The sequence below is a fragment of the Mandrillus leucophaeus genome, unplaced genomic scaffold (assembly GCF_000951045.1).
Source record: "Mandrillus leucophaeus isolate KB7577 unplaced genomic scaffold, Mleu.le_1.0 Scaffold530, whole genome shotgun sequence".
NCBI lineage: Eukaryota > Metazoa > Chordata > Mammalia > Primates > Cercopithecidae > Mandrillus > Mandrillus leucophaeus.
In genome coordinates this window covers 842,436-865,051 of record NW_012105698.1, presented here as the reverse complement: position 1 = coordinate 865,051, position 22,616 = coordinate 842,436, and the positions used below count along the sequence as shown (strand labels likewise).

The following is a 22,616-nucleotide window of genomic DNA, read 5'->3' as shown; positions in this document are numbered from 1 at the left end:
TTGCAGTGAGTCGAGATCTCACCACTGTATTCCAGCCTGGGTGACTGAGACTCAGTCAAAAAAAAAAAAAAAAATTAAAACGGTAAATTCTGTTGTGTACGTTTTACCACAATTAAAAACAAAAAGGCAGTGTGGAAGTGGAGCTAAATGAGGCTAGTTTAGGGTGGGAACCTGGGCACAGGAAGCACGTCACTTCTGGTCGGGGGGAGGGAGAAAACTGAATAACAAGTTGTGAACTGGGCAGCTGTGACACGTGCATCTTGTCACCTTGTCACCAATTTCCTGCCCGGGATCCCAGAGCCACCCTTGTTGGAGCCCACAGGGGTAAGGTCGAGCTTCTCACTTTCCCTCCAGTGAAGCTTGGCGGCATGGGAAGAATTTTGGCAGTGTCGAGGTCTGAGTTTTAGTGCGTTCCCCTCTCTGGGCATCAGTTTCTCCCTGGTAAGTACAGGGGCTGGAGAATCCCCAGCGCTCCTGTGGCTCGACATGTCGTCCTCGGTGAAGCTTCTGCCCTGCTGGGTCTCCGAGCTCACGCACTTGCCCTGGCGCTCCTTTCCTGATTTGTCTCCGCTCTCTCCTTCCTCTGCTCTGCCATATTGTTGGCCGATGTAGAAATGTGGGGCTGCCTCCTTATTTAGGGGCCCTCGTGGGCTATGATCTGAACCATCTGAGCTGAAGCAGAGGGGAAGGGACAGTCCCTGTTCTCCACGGCAGGCGCAGTGGGTTCATAATGAATCTCAGTTGCTCACATCCTACCTGCCTCGGTTTGAGGGGGTCTTTCCTAACCCATGGCTCACATTCCCATGAAGCCTCTTCTTTCTAGGCATGTAGAAAGGTCCTTTTTCCCTTTTATTATTTTTTGTAAAATTTACTAGGTAACACATAAAAAGCATATGTAACATACATATCATCATACTGCTCAGTAATATACCAAACACCCCCGAAGCTGCCACTCACTCAGCACAAGGATAGAATATCACCAGACTGCAAACACCACTTATCTGCCTTTTTTTTTTTAATTTTTTATTTTTTGAGACAGAGTTTTCATTCTTGTTGCCCAGGCTGCAGTGCAATGGCGCAATCTTAGCTCACCGCAACCTTCACCTGCTGGGTTCAAGCGATTCTCCTGTCTCGGCCTCCCAAGTAGCTGGGACTATAGGGGCGTATGCCACCATGCCCAGCTAATTTTTGTATTTTTAGTAGCGACAAAGTATCACCATGTTGGCCAGGATAGTCTCGATCTCTTGACCTCGTGATCCACCCGCCTCGGCCTCCCAAAATGCTGGGATTACAGGTGTCGGACACTGCGCCAGGCCACCACTTGTCCACTTTTATGCTACTTGCCTCCCACCCACAGCTATCCACCCTCTGGAATTTTGTGTTTATTGTTCTCTTGATTATTTTTAGGTGCTTTATTACATATGCATATCTATGTATTTATTTACTGAGATGGGGTCACACTATATTGTCCAGGCTGGAGTGCAGTGGCTATTCACAGGCATGATCATAGCACACTACCGCATCGAACTCCTGGGATCCAGTGATCTTCCCACCTCGGCCTCCTGATTAGTTGGGACTATAGTCTTGAACTGCTGTGCCTGGCTACCCTATTTATTTTAATTTGATGAAATAGTTATATAGCATTACTGTGTGCTAGGCACTGTTCTAAATGCTTTAAAATATTTACTTATTTTATTTGTTTAATCTGCACAAAAACCCTATGAGGAAGGTACTATTATTGATTCCATTTTGCAGATGAGGAAATTGAGGCACAGAAAGATTAAGTGATCTGCTCAAGGTCACACAGATAGTAAGAAGTAAGGCCAGGCACGTGTGGCTCACGCCTGTAATCCCAGCACTTTGGGAGGCCAAGGCGGGAGGATCACAAAGTCAAGAGATAGAGATAGAGACCATCCTAGCCAACACGGTGAAACCCCATCTCTACTAAAAATACAAAAATTAGCTGGATGTGGTGGCATGCGCCTCTAGTTTCAGCCATTCGGGAGGCTGAGGCAGGAGAATAACTTGAATCCGGGAGGTGGAAGTTGCAGTAAGCCAAGATCACGCCACTGCACTTCAGCCTGGGCGATAGGATGAAACCCCGTCTCAAAAAAATAAAAATAAAAATAAAAATAAAGAAGTAAACACAAGGACATGTCTGGTTCTTAGTGTGACAGTGTTTCTAGGGCATACATCTAAGAATGGAATTGTGAGTTACAGGGTATAAGAATGTTGAGTTTATAAGATAATGCCTAATTATCTCCGAGAGCACCAGTATACGCTCTCGTCAGCAATTAGAAGGGTGCCTATTAACCTGTGGCCTCTCCAACAATTGGTCTTGTCAGATTTTTTAACTTTTGCCAATCTAATGCATATAAAATAATATCTGTCCCATTGTAATTTTAATTTTAATTTCCCTGGCTACTCTTGAGCTGAAGAATCTTTTCACTTCTTTAGACATGCCTCCTTTTCTTTGAAATGTTTCTTTGTGTCTTTTTTTTTTTTTGAGACAGAGTCTTGCTCTGTCACCCAGGCTGGAGTCCAGTGGCGCCATCACGGCTCACTGCAAGCTCCATCTCCTGGGTTCACACCATTCTCCTGCCTCAGACTCCCGAGTAGCAGGGACTACAGGCGCCCGTCACCATGCCAGGCTAATTTTTTTGTATTTTTAGTAGTGACGGGGTTTCACAGTGTTAGCCAGGATAGTCTCAATCTCCTGACCTCATGCTTCACCCACCTCGGCCTCCCAAAGTGCTGGGGTCACAGGCGTGAGCTACCATGCCCGGCCTATTTATTTGTGTCCTAGTCAAAGTTACCAATTGTTGATTTTATTATTGACAATTTTGAGGTCTTGCCCCAAGGATATGGATATACTCTCCTATATTTTCTTATGAAGATTTTCTTTCACATATAAATCCTCAATCTAAATGGAATTGATTTCTATATTTGGTGTGAGATAGGGTTACATTTCGCCCCTTTTTTCTCCATATGGTTAATCAATTGATCCAGCATCATTTAATAGACCCTTCTTTTACCCAGTGATATTCTATGTTATCTTTGCATCAAAGTTTCAAACAAGCATAGGTGTATTTCTGGGCTCTTTATTCTGTTTCATCAGTTAATTTGCCTATACCTACACTAACACAATATCTTACAGAAAGTCCTAATATCTAGCAGAGCAAATCCCTCTCCTTATTCATTTCCTTTAGGAGTGTCTTGGTTCTTTTGTTCTTCCATATAAACCTTAAAATCAGCATTCAGTTTCCATGAGCAACCTTATTGGGGTTAACTGGAATTGCACTGACCCTGTAGATCAGTTACAGAATAATTCACATCTTTATAATATTGAATTCCTACCCATGAACATGTGTTATCTCTCTGTCTATTTAGATTGTCTTTCATATTTTTCAATAAAGTATTGTAATTTTCTTACTATAGGTCTTGTAGTTCTAGGTTTTGTTAGTTTTGTTGCTCTACTTTTTTGACTGTTGTAAATGATGTATTTTTTAAATTATGTTTTTGTATGTTACTGATATACACAAGAACAACCAATTTTTGAATATTGATCTTTTAGCTAGTTGCCTTGCTAAAATCTCTAATTACTTTGAATCATTTGCCTGATGATTCTTTTGGATTTTCTACCTAGGTAGTCATACCGTATACAAATATTGATGGTTTTGGTTGCCTTTCCTTCCTTCCTTTCTTCCTTTTCTCCTTCCTTTCCTTTTACTGCAATGTATAAGACCTTTGGTACAATATTAAATAGAGGCAGAAATCATAGGCATCTTTGTGTCTTCCTGATTTTAAAGGAAATTCTCCTAAGATTTACTCATTAAAAACAATATGTAAGTTTGTGTAAGTTTTCTTTATCAGGTTAAGAACATTTCCTTCTAATTTGCTAAGAGCTTGTATCATAAAAGGGTGTTGAATGTTGTCAATTTTTTAAAGCTGTTGATATTATCATATTTTTTCTTTTTAAATCTGTTAATGTAAGTTTTAGTTTGGGCTCCTTTTGCTCTAAAGCAAAATCTTTTGTTCCAAAGCACAGGCTGGAGCAAGGACTTAGATTCAGATAGGTTATTTGAGAGGTGATTCCAGGAAGCAGGAAGTGAAGGAGCAGGGAAAACAGATAGGAAGGAAGGAAAAGCCCATTTAAAGGAGGGTGACTGATGTTGCAGCTGTAGGCGACGGAAGCTTGTTCTGCTGAGACCTCTGATAAAACTACAGGATGTCTCCAAGAGTTGCCCACTGGCAAGAAGGAGGCTGGAAAGTATATCCACTGGCTCCTGTTCCCCCATGGGGTGAGGATCACATTCTAGGGACCTTAACTCTCCCACACTCCTGGGAATCACTAGCTGGCAAGTAAATTGTTCCTAAAGCATCGAAGAAGACCCTGAGGCAAAAAGCAAAAAGAAGCTTGGTATAAGTTTGGGAGTAGGTGGAGGGGCACTGGCAGCTTAAAGGGAATCTAGGCTTGCACAAAATTATCCACTGTAGGGACAGCTGAAATCAGCAGAGGGCAGAAATGGTATGACACAGAGCACCAAAGTCTACTATTACCAACATAATAAATAATGTTTATAGACATTTCGTCTGTTGTTAAACCATCTTTGCATACCTGAGACAAACCCAACTAGAACATGATGTCTTTTTTTTTTACACTGCCAGATTTGATTTACCAGTATTTTTCTTGTAACTGTTGCATTTATAGTCATGAGTGAAACGGGCCTCTAATGTTGCTTTCTCTTCTTGCACTTGTCTTGTTTAGATATTAAGGTTACACTGGCCTCATGGAAAGGGTTAATGTTTTCATTTTTTCCGTTCTCAGAAAGAGTTTTTATAAAATTAGAATTACTAATCAGGCACAGTGCTGTGTGCCTATAGTCACAGTTACTGGAGAGACTAAGGCAGGAAGATCTCTTGAGCCCAAGAGTTTGAGACTAGCCTGGGCAATATAGCAAAACTCCATTTCTAAAAAACTAAATAAATAATAATAATTTTTTTAAAAGAGTTACCCCTACTTGAACTTCTGCAAAAACCATCTAGACCTGGTATTTTCTTCATGGGAAGATCTTTAAATTGCTGATTCAAGTTTTTTTGTTTTATTTTATTTTTTTCTTGGAGACACGATCTCACTTTGTTACCTAGGCTAGAATACAGGGCGTAATCTCAGTTTACTGCAGCCTCAACCTCCCAGGCTCAAGCTATCGTCCTAACTCCACCTCCCAAGTAGTTGTGACTACAGATGTGTGCCACCACGCCAGGCTAATTTTTGTATTTTTTGTAGAGATGGGTTTTGTCATGTTGCCCAGGATGGTCTCAAACTCTTGGGCTCAAGGCATCTTCCCACCTCAGCCTTCCAAAATGCTGGGATTACCCGTGAGCCACCACACCCTGCCCTGATTCAATTTCTTTAATAGTTGTTAGAAGCATTTAGGCTTTTTATTTCTTCTTAAATAAGTTTGGTAAGTTATATTTTTCTGAGACTTGATCTACTTTGATTCCTATGTTGTAGCCTAACGTCTTTATAGTCTTCTTTATTTTTCACTGTGGTAAAATACACATAACATAAAATGTACCAAATAACCATTTTTAAGTGTACACATCAGCAATTAATGTTAAGTACGTTCTCATTGTTTTGCAGTCCATCTTCAGAACTTTTTCCATCTGGCAAAACCACAACTAAACCCATTTAAAGGATTCTCATTTCCTCTCTTCCACAGCCCCTGGCGACGACTGTTTCACTTTCTGTTTCCATACATTTGTATAGTTTTCTTTCTTCTCATGTTTATGTTTCCATTTACATTCCTAATTATGTTTACATGTGCCTTCTTTTTCTTTATATATCGATTTCACTGGAGACTTGCCTATCCTATTGAGTTTTGTAGGGAAAGGTTTTTTAAAAAACATTTTTTATTTTAATAGAGAGATAATATCTCACTATGTTGCCCAGGCTGGTCTCAAGCCCCTGAGCTCAGGTGATCCACCCGCCTTGGCCTCCCAGAGTGCTGGGATTATAGGCATGAGTCACCACGCCTGGCCATCAGACTTTTCTTTCTTTCCTTCCTTTCTTCCTCTCTCTCTCTCTCTCTCTCTCTCGCTTTCTCTCTTGCTCTCTTTCTTTCTTTCTTGATGTGATCTTACCATGTTGCCCAGGCCTGTCTCAAATTCCTGGGCGGGGGCAATCCTCCTGCCTTGGCCTCCCAAAGTGCTGGGATTACAGGCATGAGTCACTGCATCTGGCCCAGAGTTATTTTGTAATACAAGCATTCAAGGCTCTAGATTTCCCTCCAAGCACAACTTTTGCAGCCTCGCAGAAATTTTAACATGGTATTTTCATTATCATTCAATTTTAGGAATTTATAAATGTGTCATTATGATTTCTTCTTTGACTAATGCATTATTTAGAGTATGTTTTTAAACTGTCAAATATATAAGGGTTTTAAAACTCATCTTCTTGAAGAATTTGTATTCTCTACTTTATAGATGCAGTTCAAGCATTTACAACACTGATTTTTTTTTTCTGTCTGCATCTCGTAATTAAGAGACATATGTTAAAATTTCCTGTTGTGATTGTGGTTTTACCTCTTTATAGTTCTTTCAAGCTAGGTGCTTAGAAATTTAGAACTATTGTAGCTTCCTGGTGAATTGACCCTTTATTCTAGGTACTCACTCTATCCCTAATATATGTTTTTGTCTTTAAATTCATCTTTGTCTGATATAAACATAGCTTCCCAAGCTTTCTTTTGATGTTTGCCTAGTATATCCTTTTCATCCTTTGACTTTCAACCAATTCCATATCCTTATGCATGAGGTATGTCTCTTGTAAACAACAAACAACATAGAGCTGAGCTTTGTGTTTTAGCGTTATTTTTTTCTTTTTTGAGATAGGAACTCACCTTATCACCCAGGCTGGAGTGCAGTAGCACGATCTTGGCTCACTGCAACCTCCACCTCCTGGGTTCAAGCAATCCTCCCACCTCAGCCTCCCAAGTAGCAGAGACTACAGATACACATCACCACACCTGGCTAATTTTTGTATTTGTATTTGTATTTTTTTATTTCTTGAGACAGAGTGAGACTCTGTTGCCCAGGCTGGTGTGCAGTGGTGCGATCTCAACTCACTGCAATCTCCGCCTCCCATGTTCAGGCAATTCTTATGCCTCAGCCTCCTGAGTAGCTGAGACCACAGGCACATACCACCATGTCCAACTAATTTTTGTATTTTTAGTAGAGAGTGATTTCACCATGTTGGCCACACTGGCCTCGAACACTTGACCTCAGGTAATCCACTCGCCCCAGCCTCCCAAAGTACTGGGATTATCGGCACAAGCCGCCACACTCAGCTTTCTTCTTAATTTTTTTTAAGGGTTGTTTGGATTGTTTTTATACATTTTTAAGCCTCTCCAGTGGTTTAGAATTTATATACTTTATCTGTACTGGTTTTCCTTGAAATTTTACATGCTCTTTTAATATTTGACAAAAATTATGGAGTCACTATTCAGTATACATGAGGGGATCGATTTCAGAACCCTCCCAACAGATGCCAAAATTTGAAGATGCTCAAGTCCCTAATATAAAACTGCATAGAGTTTGCATATAACCTACACACATCCTCCTGTATACTTTAAACTATCTCTAGATTATTTAGAACACCTAAGACAGTGTTACACATCACTTCATTCACGTGGATTCAACAGTACTTGGTGTGCAGCAAACCCAAGTTTTGCTTTTTGTAAAATGTTGTGTAAACTTTTTAATACTTTTTTTTTTTGGCAGAGCCTTGCTCTGTCACCCAGGCTGGAGTGCAATGGTGTGATCTCGGCTCACCACAACCTCTGCCTCCCTGGTTCAAGTGATTCACCTGCCTCAACTAGCTGGAACTACAGGCATGTGCCACCACACCTGGCTAATTTTTATATTTTTAGTAGAGATGGGGTTTCACCATGCTGGCCAGGCTGGTCTTGAACTCCTGACCTCAGGTGATCTGCCCGCCTCAGCCTCCCAAAGTGCTGGAATTACAGCCATGAGCCACTACGCCCGGCCAATATTTTTTATTCTGGGCTGGTTAAATTCATAGATGTGAAACCCATGGATACGGAGGGTGATGGTATATATCTATATATACATGGTGTTGTGACATATGCATACATTGTGAAATGGCTAAGTTGAGCTAATTAACATATGAATTCTTTCACATAGTTACCACTGTGTGGTGAGAACACTTAAAAATCTACTCTCTTAACAATTTTTGGCCAGGCGCGGTGGCTCACGCCCGTAATCCCAGCACTTTGGGAGGCCGAGGTGGGTGGATCACCTGAGGTCAGGAGTTCGAGACCAGCCTGGCCAAAATGGTGAAGCCCCATCTCTACTAAAAATACAAAAAAAAAAAAAAAAAATTAGCCGTATGCGGTGGTGCGAGCCTGTAATCCCAGCTACTTGGGAGGCAGAGGCTGGAGAATCGCTTGAACCTGGGAGGCAGAGGTTGCAGTGAGCCGAGATTGTGCCATTGCACTCCAGCCTGGGCAATAGAGCAAGAGTCTGTCTCAAAAAAAATAAATAAATAAAGAGTAAAAGAAAAAAAGAAAAGGAAAGGAAACAATTTTCAACTTCACAGTACAATGTTATTATAGTCACCATGTTGTATAATGGATCTCTTAAACTTTTTCCTCCAGTCTAACTGAGATTTTTAACTATTTGACCAATATCTCTCACAATCCCTCCCCTTCTCTCACTCCCTAGTAGCTGTCATTCTACTTTCTGATTCTATGAGTTTGATTTTTTAATTCAACCTGTAAGTAAGATCATAAAGTATTTGTCTTTCTTTTTTTTCTTTTTTAATTTTTATACTTCTTTTTCTTTTGAGACAGAATTTTGCTCTGTCGCCCAAGTTGGAGTGTAGTAGCACAATCTCAGCTCACAGCAACCTCCGCCTCTTGGGTTCAAGCGATTCTCCTGCCTCTGCTTCCTGATCAGCTGGGATTACAGACATGCACCACTAGGCCCTGCTAATTTTTACATATTTAGTAGAGATGGGGTTTCACCATGTTGTCCAGCCTGATTTCGAACTCCTAACCTCAAGGGATCCACCCGCCTTGGCCTCCCAAAGTGCTAGGATTACAGGCATGAGCCACCTTGCCCAGTCAAAAATTTTTAAAATAATAGACACAGGGTCTCACTATGTTGCCCAGGCTGGTTTTGAACTCCTGGGCTCAATCAATCCTCCTGCCTCAACCTCCCAAAGTGCTGGGATTACAAGTGTGAGCCACTATACCCGGCCAGTATTTGTCTTTCTATGCCTGTCTTATTTCACTTACCATACTGTCCTCCAGGTTTGTTCATGTTGTCAAAAATGACAGGATTTCCTTCTTTTTAAGGCTGAATAGTATTCCACTGTGTATATGTATCAGATTTTCTTTATCCCTTCATCCACTGTTGGGCACTTAGTTTGATTCTATATCTTGTCTATTGTGAATAATGCTGCAGTGAACATGGGAGTGCAGATATCTCTTTGACATGCTGGTTTCATTTCATTTGGATATATGGCCAGTAGTGGGATTGCTAGATCCTCTGTAGTTGTACTTTTAATTTTTTTGAGGAGCCTCCATTCTATTTTCCATAATAGCTGCACTAATTCACATTCTTCCTAACTGCATGTAAGCATTCCTTTTTCTCTACATTCTCATGAACACGTTTCTCTTTTTAAAAAGTATATATATTTTCAAGACAGGGTCTCCCTATGTTGCCCAGGCTGGTCTCAAACTCCTGAGTTCAAGGGATCCTCCTGCCTCAGCCTCCCAAAGTATTAGGATTACAAACAGGAGCCATCATGCCCAGATGTCATCAACACTTATCTCTTGTCTTTTTGAAAATAGCCATTCTAACAGGTGTGAAGTGATATCTCATTGTGGGTTTAATTTGCATTTCCTTGATAATTAGTGATGGTGGGCACTTCTTAATATACCTCTTGGCCATTTGTATGTCTTCTTTGTTTGAGACGGAGTCTCGCTCTGTCACCCAGGCTGAAGTGCAGTGGCGCGATCGGTTCACCGCAATCTCCGCCTCCCAGGTTCAAGCGATTCTCCTGCCTCCATCTCCCGAGTAGCTGGGACTACAGGTGCCCGAAACTACGCTCGGCTAACTTTTTGTATTTTTAGTAGAGACGAGGTTTCACCGTGTTAGCCAGGATGATCTCCATCTCCTGACTTCGTGATCCGCCTGCCTTGGACTCTCAATGTGATCCGCCTGCCTTGGACTCTCAAAGTGCTGGGATTATGGGTGCGAGCCACTGTGCCCGGCCCATTTGTATGTCTTCTTTTGAGAAATGTCTACTCAGGTCCTTTGCCCATTTTTGTTTATTTTTTTCACTTTTCTCTTTATTCTGACAACATTATATGGCATTATATAAAGTCCAAGAGACATTGGGCTGGTCTGTGCCCATTTTAAAATTGTGGGGTTTTTTCCTTGCTATTGAGTTGAGTTTCTTACATATTTTGGATATTAGCCCCTTATTGCATGTATGATTTGCATATATTTTCTCCCATTCCTTATATAACTTAAAATGTGTCCTCCTCCTAAACATTCCAAGTTAGAATCTTAGAATGCTTTAACTCCAATCCTTCCTTATATATTCTTACCCAGTATTTTAGTTTTGAACTTCTAAAAACTTCTCAAAATAAACATTATCATTATTAATATTACCATTATTGTAAACAATATTTGTTTGGAGTTGTGTACTCATTTGCCATTTTATTTTCTTGCCCTTCTTTGCATAGCAAACTGTTCTGTAATCATTTTTTCTTCTTGTTGAAGCACATTTTTAAATGTTCATTTAGGTATTTGGGGGGATAAATAAACCTTTTGTTTATCTGTTTTTGTTAACTTTGGTTCTTGAAAGATGGTTTTGCTGGGTACACAATTCTACATTAATAGTTTTTTTTTTTTTTTTTTAATTTCAAACAAGAGAGGCAAGTCATTGGATTAGGACCCAGTCACAGTTTAATCCTTCCAAAGCTCTGTGGGAGAGCTTTGTGGCTCTCCGGGCATCGTGGCGGGCACCTGTAGTCCCAGCTACTCGGGAGACTGAGTCAGGAGAATCGCTTGAACCTGGGAGGTGGAGGTTGTGGTGAGCCAAGATCGTGCCACTGCACTTTCTAAACTGAGACTGTAATCTCCCCTCCCCTCAAAAATTCTCTCATGTTTTCCAGAACTATCTTAACTCCTCCCATTTTATAGCCCCCTTCCTTGAGAAGCTTAGGGATCCAGAGAGCAAAACAGGAGACATTTCATGGTGAAAACAATTTTCCAGGAAGGACCCCCAGTTTCTTCTCTCTTCTACATCATGGTTAGTTTCCTCTTATTCCTGTGTTACAGGACCAACAGGTGTGTATGGCCACTGCTGTGCAGCAACAGGCCAATTACACTGATACAGCAGGGTTTGCTGCAGAGAAAAAGGTTAATGATCCCAGGGTGCCAGGTGAGGAGATTGGGAAGACCATCAAATCCATCTCCCCAAAGAGTTCTGGGCCGGGATTTTAGAGGAGATTGTGGAGGGCAAGAGGCCGGTAAACTGGGGTCAATGACTGGTCAAGGTAAGGGGATAAAATCATCAGAATATGGAAACTGCATTCTTTTGTGAGTCAGCTCCTCGTGGGGTCCTTCAGGCCAGCTGGCATCAGTTGGGTCCCTCAGACTGGCTGGCACCAGTGGGGTCCTTCAGACCAGCTGGCATGAGTCCTTTCACTGGTATGCAGGCACTGGAAGAATATCTCAAAGAGAAAAGTTAACATTTTATAATGTTCAAGCTGTTACCTTTAGAGCAGTTAAGGGAACTCTAATCCTGTGACAGAGTCTGCATAATTCTGGGGCAATAGGCACTGAGCAACTATAAGGAAGCAGGTCAGAGAGCATGCTGACCTAATGATTAATGTTGAGTGTGCTGCAAGCTCTTTTCCTGTTCTGTCCTGGACATTTTGTAGGGCAAGCCTCACAGTAACTCTCTGTACACGAGGACCCATGTCCAGTCCTGACTCCCACGGTCAGATTTGAAGGGTCAGAACTTTCCACTGTGTTCAGCCTGGAAAGCTCTTTCACTTCTGCAACACGAGTCCTGAGTGAACACAGAGTCATCGCCTGGCACCTAACCCAGCCCACCACCCATCAGAGTCCACCCCTTACCCCCACAACCAGCACTTTCCCCGTAACAACTCTAGATCACCTTCCATCTTGGGTTAAGGGCACCTCCTACACTGAGTTGACTTTCCTTCCTTTCAACTTCTTCAGTTGTGGGGCATGAGCACGCACAGTTGCTGGCTCATGTGCGTCTAGTGTTAGGACTAGAAAGGGAAGGGTGTGTTCCTACCGGCTCTGGTTCAGAAAGTCCCAGGAAAATCTCTGCTCAGAGGCGGGCAGATCACGAGGTCAGGAGTTCAAGACCAGCCTGGCCAGCACAGTGAAACCCTGTCTCTACTAAAAATACAAAAATTAGCTGGGCGTGGTGGTGGGCACCTGTAATACCAGTTATTCAGGAGGCTGAGGCAGGAGAATCCCTTGAACTCAGGAGGCGGAGCTTGCAGTGAGCCAAGATCACACCACTGCACTCCAGCCTGGGCGACAGAGCGAGACTCTGTCTCAAAAAAAGAAAACCTCTGCTCAGGCCTAACTCAAAGTGCCCATCCTCGAGGAGTAAGGTACCATGATTGGCCTTATTTACATTATAAGGTCAGCTTTGTGGCCTTGGGGAGCAGAGACTTTAGCAGTAGCAGGAGGAAGAAGCTGGGCAAACAAAAACAATAAATGCTTAGGACCTAAAAATAAAAACAGCCTTTGCCCAAGCTTGTTTAGGACAAACTCTCTCATTCATTCACTAATCCATGCATGCATGCATCCATCTACCAATTCAACAGTGATGAAGCACCTACTATGTGCCAGGCAGTGTCCTACACTGGGTGGATGTAGCAGTGCATGAGATTCAGCTTCTGCCCTCATGGCTGATGGGCCAGTGAGGAGGCAGGGAGGCTGATGTGTTAACGGTTAGAAAGCAGTAAATATTTCTAACAAATAGACGGTCACATGCCCCGTGTGTCCCAGCCAAGCAAGGCCTGCCCAGGAAGGATGGGAGACATCACAGGAGGAGATGGGGGCTGGAAACTGGGACCTGTGCTTTCGGGGAGGATGTTGGACTGCAGAGGCCTTGCTTGAAGAGGGAATCAGGCTTGCCCTGCTGTGTGTGCCAGCAGGATTCCCAAGCACTGTCCCTTCCAGAAGCTGTTTGGAGCACTCCAGGTGTGGATCACCCCACCTTCCCCCAGTCCCTCACAGCGAGGAAGGCCCCAGAACCTTCCTCTGGCCTTCTGCTGTGTTGCTTTTCCCTCTTGAGGGTCTCCTGGGAACCTGGCTCCTAACAATCCTCTTCTTGCGCCTGCTAGGGCGGGTTTCAACAGTCACCATGGCAGGCTATCATTCATAGTGACTTCATTTTTTCTAGGTATGTGACCTTGAACAAGTCACTTAACCTTGCCGTGCCTCAGTTTTCCCATCTGTAAGATGGGGACAGTAACAGTACCTGCCTCACAGAGTTAGGGGATTAATTGGTTAATATTTATAGAATACTTGTGACAGTGCACGACTGAATGTTTACTATTATTATTATTATTGCTGGTAAGTAGTAAGTAAATGTTTACTATTATTATTATTGCTGTTGTTATTGTTATTATTATTATTCTGACTCAGTGGAGGACACAGAGTCTCCACTACAGCAACGTCCCCATCCCCACCCTTTTGTCCCAGTCCCTGGAACCACCTCCTCAGCCCCTGGCTTGGGTTTCAGGAGTGTTTCCTGCTCTCAGGACTTTGCTGGCCTCACATGAAATCAGATTCCTCCAGGCTGGGGGTGAAGCTCCACCCTGTTCTCCTTTTCTTTGCTGGCCCCAGGCCCCGCCCCTTCCTCCCTGCATCATTCCCAAGGCCAGCGACTGCGTCTGCGTCCAGGGACGTCCCTGGGTCCAGGCTAACAATGGCAGTGCTTGATGGTTGTGCACAGTAGTAACCGCCTTTGACCTCAGCGGTGAGGGAAGGCCAGGACCTCACCCTGCCCTCCCACCCCGGAATGGAGCTTGGCTGAAGCCCTGATGATTCTGGGGCACCCCTTTGGAAAGGCCCCAGCGGGGGGTTCTCCTGAGAAAGCAAGAAGACTTGTTCTTTCCCTGCCTGGTTGCAAAAGAGATCTTAGGCAGAACCGGGGGATGAGACTGTGTGGCGATCCCCCAGGAAGGTCCTCTCTTCCATTGAAATCCCTCCCTTATACCTGCTCACTGCTTCTGGGGATTCCTCCCTAGGAATAAACTGAAACACCTCAGGCCCCAGTCCTCCCAGCCCCAGGCTCCCTCTTGGAGAGAGGGAAAGGGGAGGACATCGGGTAGGCCAGGAAATGGAGGCCATGGTTTGGGGGTGTGGCTGCCCCCAGACTGGACCTCATTCTCCGTCTGTGCCTGGGTTGCTGCAGACTACTATGGGATGCATTTCCTGAGGCTCTGGGCCTCAAGTTGGCCCTGAATCAGCTGAGTCAAGATCAAGTCTACATTGAAAACTGAGTGGGGGCCAGGCGTGGTGGCTCATGCCTGGAATCCTAGCACTTTGGGAGGTCGAGGCAGGCGGATCACCTGAGGTCAGGAGTTCAAGACCAACCTGGCCAACATGGTGAAACCCGATCTCTACTAAAAATACAAAATTAGCTGGGCGTGGTGATGCGCTCCTGTAATGTCGGCTACTCTGGAGGCTGAGGCAGGAGAATTGCTTGAATCTGGGAGGCGCAGTTTGCAGTAAACCAAAAATCGTGCCACAGTACTACAGCCTGGGGGACAAGAGTGAGACTCCATCTCAAAAAAAAAAAGAAAGAAAAAAAAAGAAGAGAGAAAACTGAGTGGGATATTAAGGTTTATGCAGACTTGCGCCAGGCATTTAGCAGGAGAAGCTCAAATTCCCGTCCAGGCTTCTTTAGAAAAGCCCAAGTCACTGTCCCCTTTTGCTATGGTGACTGCATTTCCTGGACAGGTCCTGCCTTTGGATGGTTGCCTCATAGGCGTGACTCCAACAATGCATCCCATGGGATTTGGGGTTCCCCAGATCTGGGGCTTGTAGGCCTGACTCCCCTGTGCACACATCTCACACACACACACATGCGTGCACCCATTGCCTGCCCTGCCCCTTGCACAGGGAGCCAGCAGGGAGGACTGGGTTATGCCCTGCTTATCAGCGGCTTCCCAGCTTCCTCTGCCTGGATTCTTGGAGGCCTGGGGTCCTAGAACCAGCTGGTGCACGTGGCTTCCCAAAGATTTCTCAGATAATGAGAGGAAATGCAGTCATCAGTTTGCAGGAGGCTGGGGATTCTGGGCCGTGGTCAGACCTGCGCTCTGACCTGCACCCTCCGTCTCCCTCCAGGCAGCCCTTCGCTGGTCCCTGCAAGCCCGTGGACACTGCTGGAGATGTCCTCTTTTGGTTTCGGGACCCTGACCGTGGCCCTCTTTGCCCTGGTCTGCTGTTCAGGTAAGCCGGGTTTCTGGGGTTCCTGATTTGGCACATGCCAGCCGAGAGGGTGGGGGTGCCCCATTCCCTGTGGCTTCAGGTGGAAGAGAAGGCCCAAAAGTTACTAAGGTTGTTGGGTTTTTTTGTTTTGTTTTGTTTTAAGACAGGGTCTCGCTCTATCACCCAGGCTGGAGTACAGTAGCATGATCATGGCCCACTGCACCTCCCTGGGCTCATGTGATCCTTCCACGTCAGCCTCCTGAGTAGCAGGGATCACAGGTGATAGCCACCATGCCCAGCTAATTTTTGTATTTTTTGTAGAGACGGTGGGGGCTGGTCTCGAACTCCTGGACTCAAGTGATCCACCCGCCTTGGTCTCCCAAAGTGCTGGGATTACAGGCATGAGCCACCATGCCCAACCTGCTGAGACTTTTTAAATTTTTTTATTTTTATTATAGACAGGTTCCTGCTCTGTTGCCCAGGCTGGAGTGCAGGGAGTGATCATAGCTCACTGCAGCCTCCAACTCCTGGGCTCAACAATCCTCCTGCCCTAGCCTTTGTACTGCTGGCCCCCTTCCCCTTGATCACTGCCCCTGAGTATCTGCAGGGCGTGGCATGCCCCTGCATGCCTTTGCCCAGGAGTCACTGTCTGGGTGAGGCCTTCATGGAGCACAATATTTAAAGTGGCCTCACCCTTAAAATGGCCTCACCCCCACTTCCTCGCGTTTTCCTTTCTCGGAGCTTTCCTGCCTTGTGACCGGCTGGGTGCTCTGCCTGTCACTGTTTACTGGAGCTCCGCCAGGGCAGTGTTTGGTCTACTTTCATCACTGCTGTATCCCCAGAGCCTGCTGCTTTGGACATAGCAGGTGTTCAAAAAGTGTTCGTGGAAGAAAGGAAAGGAGGGAGGGCCACAGAGGGCCCTTTGTGGGAGGGCTTCGTGGGGGAGGGGACATTCGAGCTGACCTTAAAGAGTGAGTGGGATCCCGCTGCATGGAGATGGAGCACAGCCTGAGGAAGACTACTCTGGAGCTGATGGGCAGATGGGCTGGAGGAAGGAGAGCCAGAGGCAGGGAGTCAGCTGGGGGGCTGGAGGAAGGAGAGCCAGAGGCGGGGTGTCAGCTGGGGGGCTGGAGGAAGGAGAGCAAGAGGCGGGGAGTCAGCTGGGGGGTGGCCTGCTGGTCTAGCCGGGGCCATGACACCTGACAAGGGGAAAGTAGCAGCAGGGCCCCCAGTGACCTTTCCTCTTCAGCCCCTGACCCAGGAGCCAGACTGCCTCAATGGACAGCTCCACTGGAGGGCGGGGGGCGGGGGGTGACACCACTGCCCAGTGTTTCTGGTCTTGCAGGATCTGATGAGAAGGCATTCGAGGTACATATGAGGCTAGAGAAGCTGATAGTAAAGCCCAAGGAGTCCTTCGAGGTCAACTGCAGCACCACCTGTAACCAGCCTGAAGTGGGTGGTCTGGAGACTTCTCTAAATAAGATTCTGCTGCTCAAACAGACTCAGTGGAAGCATTACTTGATCTCAAACATCTCCCATGACACGGTCCTCTGGTGCCACTTCACCTGCTCTGGGAAGCAGAAGTCAGTGAGTTCCAACGTCAGCGTGTACCGTGAGTGGCTGTGCGGCGGGGCCCTGCTCTCCCCTGGGGCAGAGCCTGTGTCTACTGAATGCACACAGAGCCCCTCTGTGCCTGCTCCTGGACACTGTCATCGTGGGCCCTGCCTCCCTAAGCTCCTGGGGTAACAAGGCGCAGGACCAGGCCTGCTGGCATCTCAGACACAGACAACCCACGTTTTGAGTCTTGCTTAGGGGAGGACAATCTAACCAAGGGTTAGCCATGTCCAGAAGTCATTCCCAACATAGCTGAGTCACCAGCGCACCCCATGTCCTATACCAAGTAGTGGGGTCACCACCCGGGGAGCTGGGCCCGTCCACCTCATGACAAGAAGGTTGAGGTGTTGCCCAGGGCTTTTATCTTCCCCTCAGGGCCCATGGCAAATGTGTGGCCATCACACTCCACCTGCACATGAGCCATGGAAACCTTCCAGATGGGCCAGGATAGGACATCTTGGTGCTAAGGGTATCACCTGGGTCCATTCCATCACCAGCTTCAGTGGATCAATGAACAGAAAAACGTCTTAAATCCAACATATTTTCCCGGGGTGGGAGGTGGGGTGAGTGGAGGTGAAGTATTCTAGTTCAAAAGAGAATCCAGGGCACCCCCTCAGGTGGTTGCACACGTGAGGAATCGTGCTGGCCATGGCCCTGACCCTGGAGAACCTGGGCAGGTCTGGCGCTGGCCCCCGCCTCCTAAGTGAGGAACTTCACAGCTCAGTTCCCCGAGTGCCCAGTTCCAGTGAGCACGCCCACCTAAGTCTCTCTCAATGTGATCACCCGACTGTTTAATTTTTGAAATTTGTATTTCATTTCTGAAGGAGAGGAGACAGACCCAAACTTTTATATCTTTCCAGTTGGCCGTAAAATTTCTGAACCTTGTCCTTGTAGATGCCTGGTCACCGGAAATCAACATGTCTGTAAAACTACCATGCAGTCCAGCCTCCATCCTCAACCGCCGCCCTCTTCCTCTCTGCACTGGAGCTGGCCAGGCCACCTCCTCCCCGACCATGGAACACCATGGTGACAGGAGATGGCCCTGGCCAGGGGGAGGCTGCTGGGGCTGCACCCCCATCCTGACCAGACCTCCCTCCTTTGTCCCCTGCAGAGCCTCCAAGGCAGGTCTTCCTCACACTGCAGCCCACTTGGGTGGCCGTGGGCAAGTCCTTCACCATCGAGTGCAGGGTGCCCGCCGTGGAGCCCCTGGACAGCCTCACCCTCAGCCTGCTCCGTGGCAGTGAGACTCTGCACAGTCAGACCTTCGGGAAGGCAGCCCCTGCCCTGCAGGAGGCCACAGCCACATTCAGCAGCATGGCTCACAGAGAGGACGGCCACCACAACTTCTCCTGCCTGGCTGTGCTGGACTTGATGTCTCGCGGTGGCGAAGTCTTCTGCATACACTCAGCCCCGAAGATGCTGGAGATCTATGGTGAGGGGGGTCCACGGATGGAGTTGGGAGTGAGAAGCCACTTTTAGCCCCTTGGGGGAAGAAAAACCTCAAGCCCCACTTGGGAAGCAAACACCCAGGAGCCCACCCTTCACCCTGAGGCTTCCCTCTTACTCTCCCTCTTCCCTGAAGTTCTTTCCGCGTCCCCAGCTTGAACCTCAACTGGTCCAGAGGTTGGGAGAGGTCAACTAGTTCCTCGGCCACCATCAAGTCCCATGACCTTGACTGCTCTCCCTGGCCTTGGCTCCCCTCCACAATGAGAAGCTTGGCCTGATGGCCTCCCCTGAGGTACCCGGAGCTCTGCTGCTCAGTGACTCTGGACGGCCGGCACATTCCCTGTCCTCAGGGAGCTTGGCATGAAGTTCATTCAGCTCTGCCCAAGAAGGGGTTTGGCTGGGACCATGCCACCCTCCAGGCCATGGTGTCCAGCAGCTACACACTGGTCCCAGGGCTGCTGACAAGGGATATCTGCCCTCACAGCCTCACAGAAATTCAGCTGGTAGCCTGAGCCCGGGCCACCTTTTCTCCAGATAATTTTAATTTAGACACCATTCACCACACATGTCTACAGCCTGGGGTGACTGTAGGATGGATGAGTGGGCGGCGGGGGCTGGCGGGGCTGGGTCGGGGGTAGACTTCCACTTCCTTTTGGTCCCTGGTAACTGGGATCACAGGATGTCTAAGACCCTTGCCCCCTCCCTGCCCAGAGCCCATGCCAGACAGCCAGATGGTCATCATCGTCACAGTGGTGTCAGTGTTGCTGTTCCTGTTCGTGACATCTGTCCTGCTCTGCTTCATCTTCAGCCAGCACTGGCGCCAGCGGCGGATGGGCACCTACGGGGTGCGAGCGGCTTGGAGGAGGCTACCCCAGGCCTTCCGGCCATAGCACGCATAAGTGGCATGGCCGCTGCCATGGTGGTCACTGGAACTCAGTGTGACTCCTCAGGATTGAGGTCCAGCGCTGGCCGAAGGACTGTGACAGGCAGCAGGGACTCGGGACATTGCCTTTTCTAGCCCGAATACAAACACCTGGACTTAGCGCTGTGCCCACAGTGTCTCCTCCTGGGATAAGAACGGCCACGGAGGGGAGCCACCATGGGGGACCCCTCTCCCCAGATGCCTCCCTTCCCACCCTCTCCTTCACAGGGGCCTCCCAGGCCAGGCGCCAGGCCCCCATCTGGCCTGAGTAGCTCATTCCTACTGAGGGATGGTGGGGGAACACACCCTGGCCCAGGGGGCAGAGGACACAGTGTTCCCACCTGGCCCCAGGAGACCTCAGGCCACTCCTGGTCACAGCAGGACAAAGCTCTGACCTCTCCTTTCTGCCAACAGAGCTGCTTCCTGGGACGATGACTGGGGGTCCCAGGGAACTGACTCTGCTCGGGGGCGCTGCCCAGCAAGGCCTCTCCCCCACCACTCTGGGCCCCTGCAGCCACCTCAAAGCGGCCTTCAAAGCTGTGGAAAGCAGAAGGAAGCCCCCACTCCCCTCTTGCTCCATTATTAGGCTGGAAGGAAACCTCATCATCCCAGAGAGAGGGGTGAGGGAGAGAGGGTGGAGGCTCTGTTCCCAGGCCTCCCCCTGCTCCAGGCAGGAAGCAGTGGGGCAGAGGCGGGCTGACGTGGCTTCAAGGGCCTGGGTGGTGCTCTAAGGAGAACTTACACCACAGCATAGATCCGACCTGTCCAGGGACTCATTGGGGTGGGGCAGGGACTGATTTCCCCAGGAGAAGAGGGCCTGGCTGAGGTTGAGGGAGTGAGAAGGACCGCCAGCCATGGGCACAGAGGAGCCGACAAGAGAGGTGCGGGAGGGGGCTCCGGGGCTGTATCCAGAGCACAAAGCTGGTGCAGGTCCCAGGGCCAGCGTCTGTCCTCATAGGAGGCTCTCGGCATCACAGTAGTCTGGGGAAGCAAGAACCTCATCTTGACTCCCTCCTGCCTCAGTGGACTCCAAAGAGGAAAAGGGAGGGGGACAGGCCAGTTGCCTGCAGCAGTGATGGTAGGAAACCCCCAAACCCCACCAGAGTGCACAGGGCGCTCCTGGCCTCCTCATTCACTCCCAGGCCTGGGCCCTGCTGCCGACCACCCCAGCCCTACCTGAAGCCGGGGGTACATTGGCGCCCACAGTCCCTGTGGCACTGGGGGGTGGGGGTGGAGGCACAGCTCTCCTGAGATGGGGGAGAGAAAAAGACCCCTATCAGAGGCCCAGAGGTGGCCTCTGGGGTTTCACCCACAAGTTTTCTCCACCAACCACCCATCCCTGCACAGCTCTTCCAGCCCAGCCCCAGAGCAGAACCCTGGCAGCACCCAGCCTCACTTACGCCTCCCTTTCCCTGGAGGCAGGAGGACAGTGCTGAATCCTGGGTACATCCCGCAAGTGGGGCTGACAGGCAGGAGCGGGGAAGAAGGGGGCCCGCCAGGGCAGCAGGGTACCCGGGGAGGGCATCAAATAGGGCAAGTAGTGATGGTGAAGCACCAAAGGCCCTATCTCCTGCACGTCCATCTCCTCCTCTTCCTCCTCAGGCTCTTCCTGTGGAACCTGGGGATTGTGCAAAACAGGGAGGGGAAATGAGAATCCACGATCAGGCTCTCTCCATCCCTACTCCTCCATTCCCCTAAGTTATTTCCTCCAGATAGGCTTTGTAGAATGGCTTGTGTAGGCCAGGCGCGGTGGCTTGCACCTGTAATCCCAGCACTTTGGGAGGCCAAGGTGGGCAGATAACAAGGTCAGGAGATTAAGACCATACTGGCTAACACGATGAAACCCCGTCTCTACTAAAAACACAAAAAAGTAGCCGGGTGTGGTGGCGGGCGCCTGTGGTCCCAGCTACTCGGGAGGCTGAAGAAGGAGAATCACTTGAACCCAGGAGGTGGAAGTTGCAGTGAGCCAAGTTCGTGCCACTGCACTCCAGCCTAGGTGACAGAGTGAGACTCCATCTCAAAAAAATAAAAAAAAAAAAAGAAAAGGATGGCTTGTGTTTATTGAGCATTTACTACATGTGGACAAGGCATTGTGGAAACATTTACTCCTGTAGCTCAAGGAGGTTGAGCAACTTGGCCATCCAGCTGATTCCAGGTGTGAACCCAGAGCTGGGTCCAAGAGTCCACTGAGCTGTCCCCAGCCTCACCCCCAGCCCCTGGACCCACCTATGTGCCATCACTGGGGACCCAGGGGTGAAGGGTGGCAGTAGCTCCTTAGGGTCTCACTCTATCTGGATTCCTTGAACCCCTCTCTGACTCCTCCGGGTTGACCAGCATTCTCTCTCCACCCAGTCCCTGCTTCTCCTGACCTCAGGATGCCCACTATTGGCTAAGGCTCAGCCTTAGAGCTATACGCACATGCATGCACATACACGCTTGCACACACACCCACTTGCACATGCACACACGATTGCACACACACGGACACACTCGCACACACATATGCATGCACACAGACACCCACTTGCACACACATGCGCCCATACACACATTTGCACACACACACTGCCGCACACGGTTTCCCCCATTCTGTCTCCTGACTCTGCCCCTGCCAGCCTGGATGAGGGACACAACCTTTGCCTCCTCCAAGGGTCAAAATCCTACCTGGCTTTCAAGGGCTGGTTCTAAGGTCCCCTGCACCTCCAAGGAGCCTGTCCCCATCCCCCAACCCTGTACCTCTCCATGTGCCATCACAGCCAACCTGGCCTTGTATCCCTAACCATTCATTTATTCATTCACTTGTTCAACAAATATCAGCTGAGCCCCTACACAGTGTCAGGCACCAGGCCAGATGCTCATGATGCATGGGGCAGGGTTACCAGGGTGCCTGCCTTCCTGGAGCCTGAAGTCCAGTGAGGAAGGCACTGCAGGGAAACATCCTTGAAAACAAGACCTGGGTGGTCTGGACTTTGGGGGCGTCTCTTCCCCCCACCACCCACCTTTCATGGAGGCTGAAACAGGGCCTGATACATAACAGATGCCAAATAGCCCCAGCCAGAGAGACAGGCTGGCTTCCTGCTCCTCTGTCTCCCAGTTATTCCCGCACCCCCCC

General features: G+C 48.2%; 2 protein-coding genes across 10 annotated transcripts in view; one reads left to right on the top strand and one right to left on the bottom strand.

The window, feature by feature from the left end:
• Positions 1 to 208: 208 nt before the first annotated feature.
• On the top strand, positions 209 to 19,624 carry ICAM2 (intercellular adhesion molecule 2). Of its 4 annotated transcripts, none has more exons than XM_011997103.1 (6): positions 209 to 324; positions 14,337 to 14,416; positions 15,439 to 15,543; positions 16,868 to 17,134; positions 18,248 to 18,568; positions 19,294 to 19,624. In XM_011997103.1, the coding sequence occupies exons 3-6, from the start codon at positions 15,483 to 15,485 to the stop codon at positions 19,470 to 19,472; spliced, it is 828 nt and encodes a 275-aa protein (XP_011852493.1). In that variant the 5' UTR covers positions 209 to 324; positions 14,337 to 14,416; positions 15,439 to 15,482; the 3' UTR covers positions 19,473 to 19,624. The 4 variants fall into 4 exon arrangements, with proteins under 4 accessions (XP_011852493.1, XP_011852496.1, XP_011852492.1 ...); XM_011997106.1 differs by having other exon boundaries at positions 210 to 441; XM_011997102.1 differs by lacking the exon at positions 14,337 to 14,416 and having other exon boundaries at positions 210 to 324.
• Positions 17,927 to 22,616, bottom strand: part of PRR29 (proline rich 29) — a 15,970-nt gene continuing 11,280 nt past the window's right edge. For 2 of the 6 annotated variants that reach the window (XM_011997108.1, XM_011997109.1), the window contains exons 5-7: positions 20,905 to 21,122; positions 20,681 to 20,751; positions 17,927 to 20,485 (exon numbers count right to left, since the gene is read on the bottom strand). In XM_011997108.1, coding sequence (XP_011852498.1) covers positions 20,457 to 20,485; positions 20,681 to 20,751; positions 20,905 to 21,122 — 318 coding nt within the window. In that variant the 3' untranslated portion in view covers positions 17,927 to 20,456. The remainder of the gene's footprint in view (positions 20,486 to 20,680; positions 20,752 to 20,904; positions 21,123 to 22,616) is intronic. The other 4 variants (XR_001007894.1, XR_001007893.1, XM_011997111.1 and 1 more) reach the window with 4 other exon arrangements.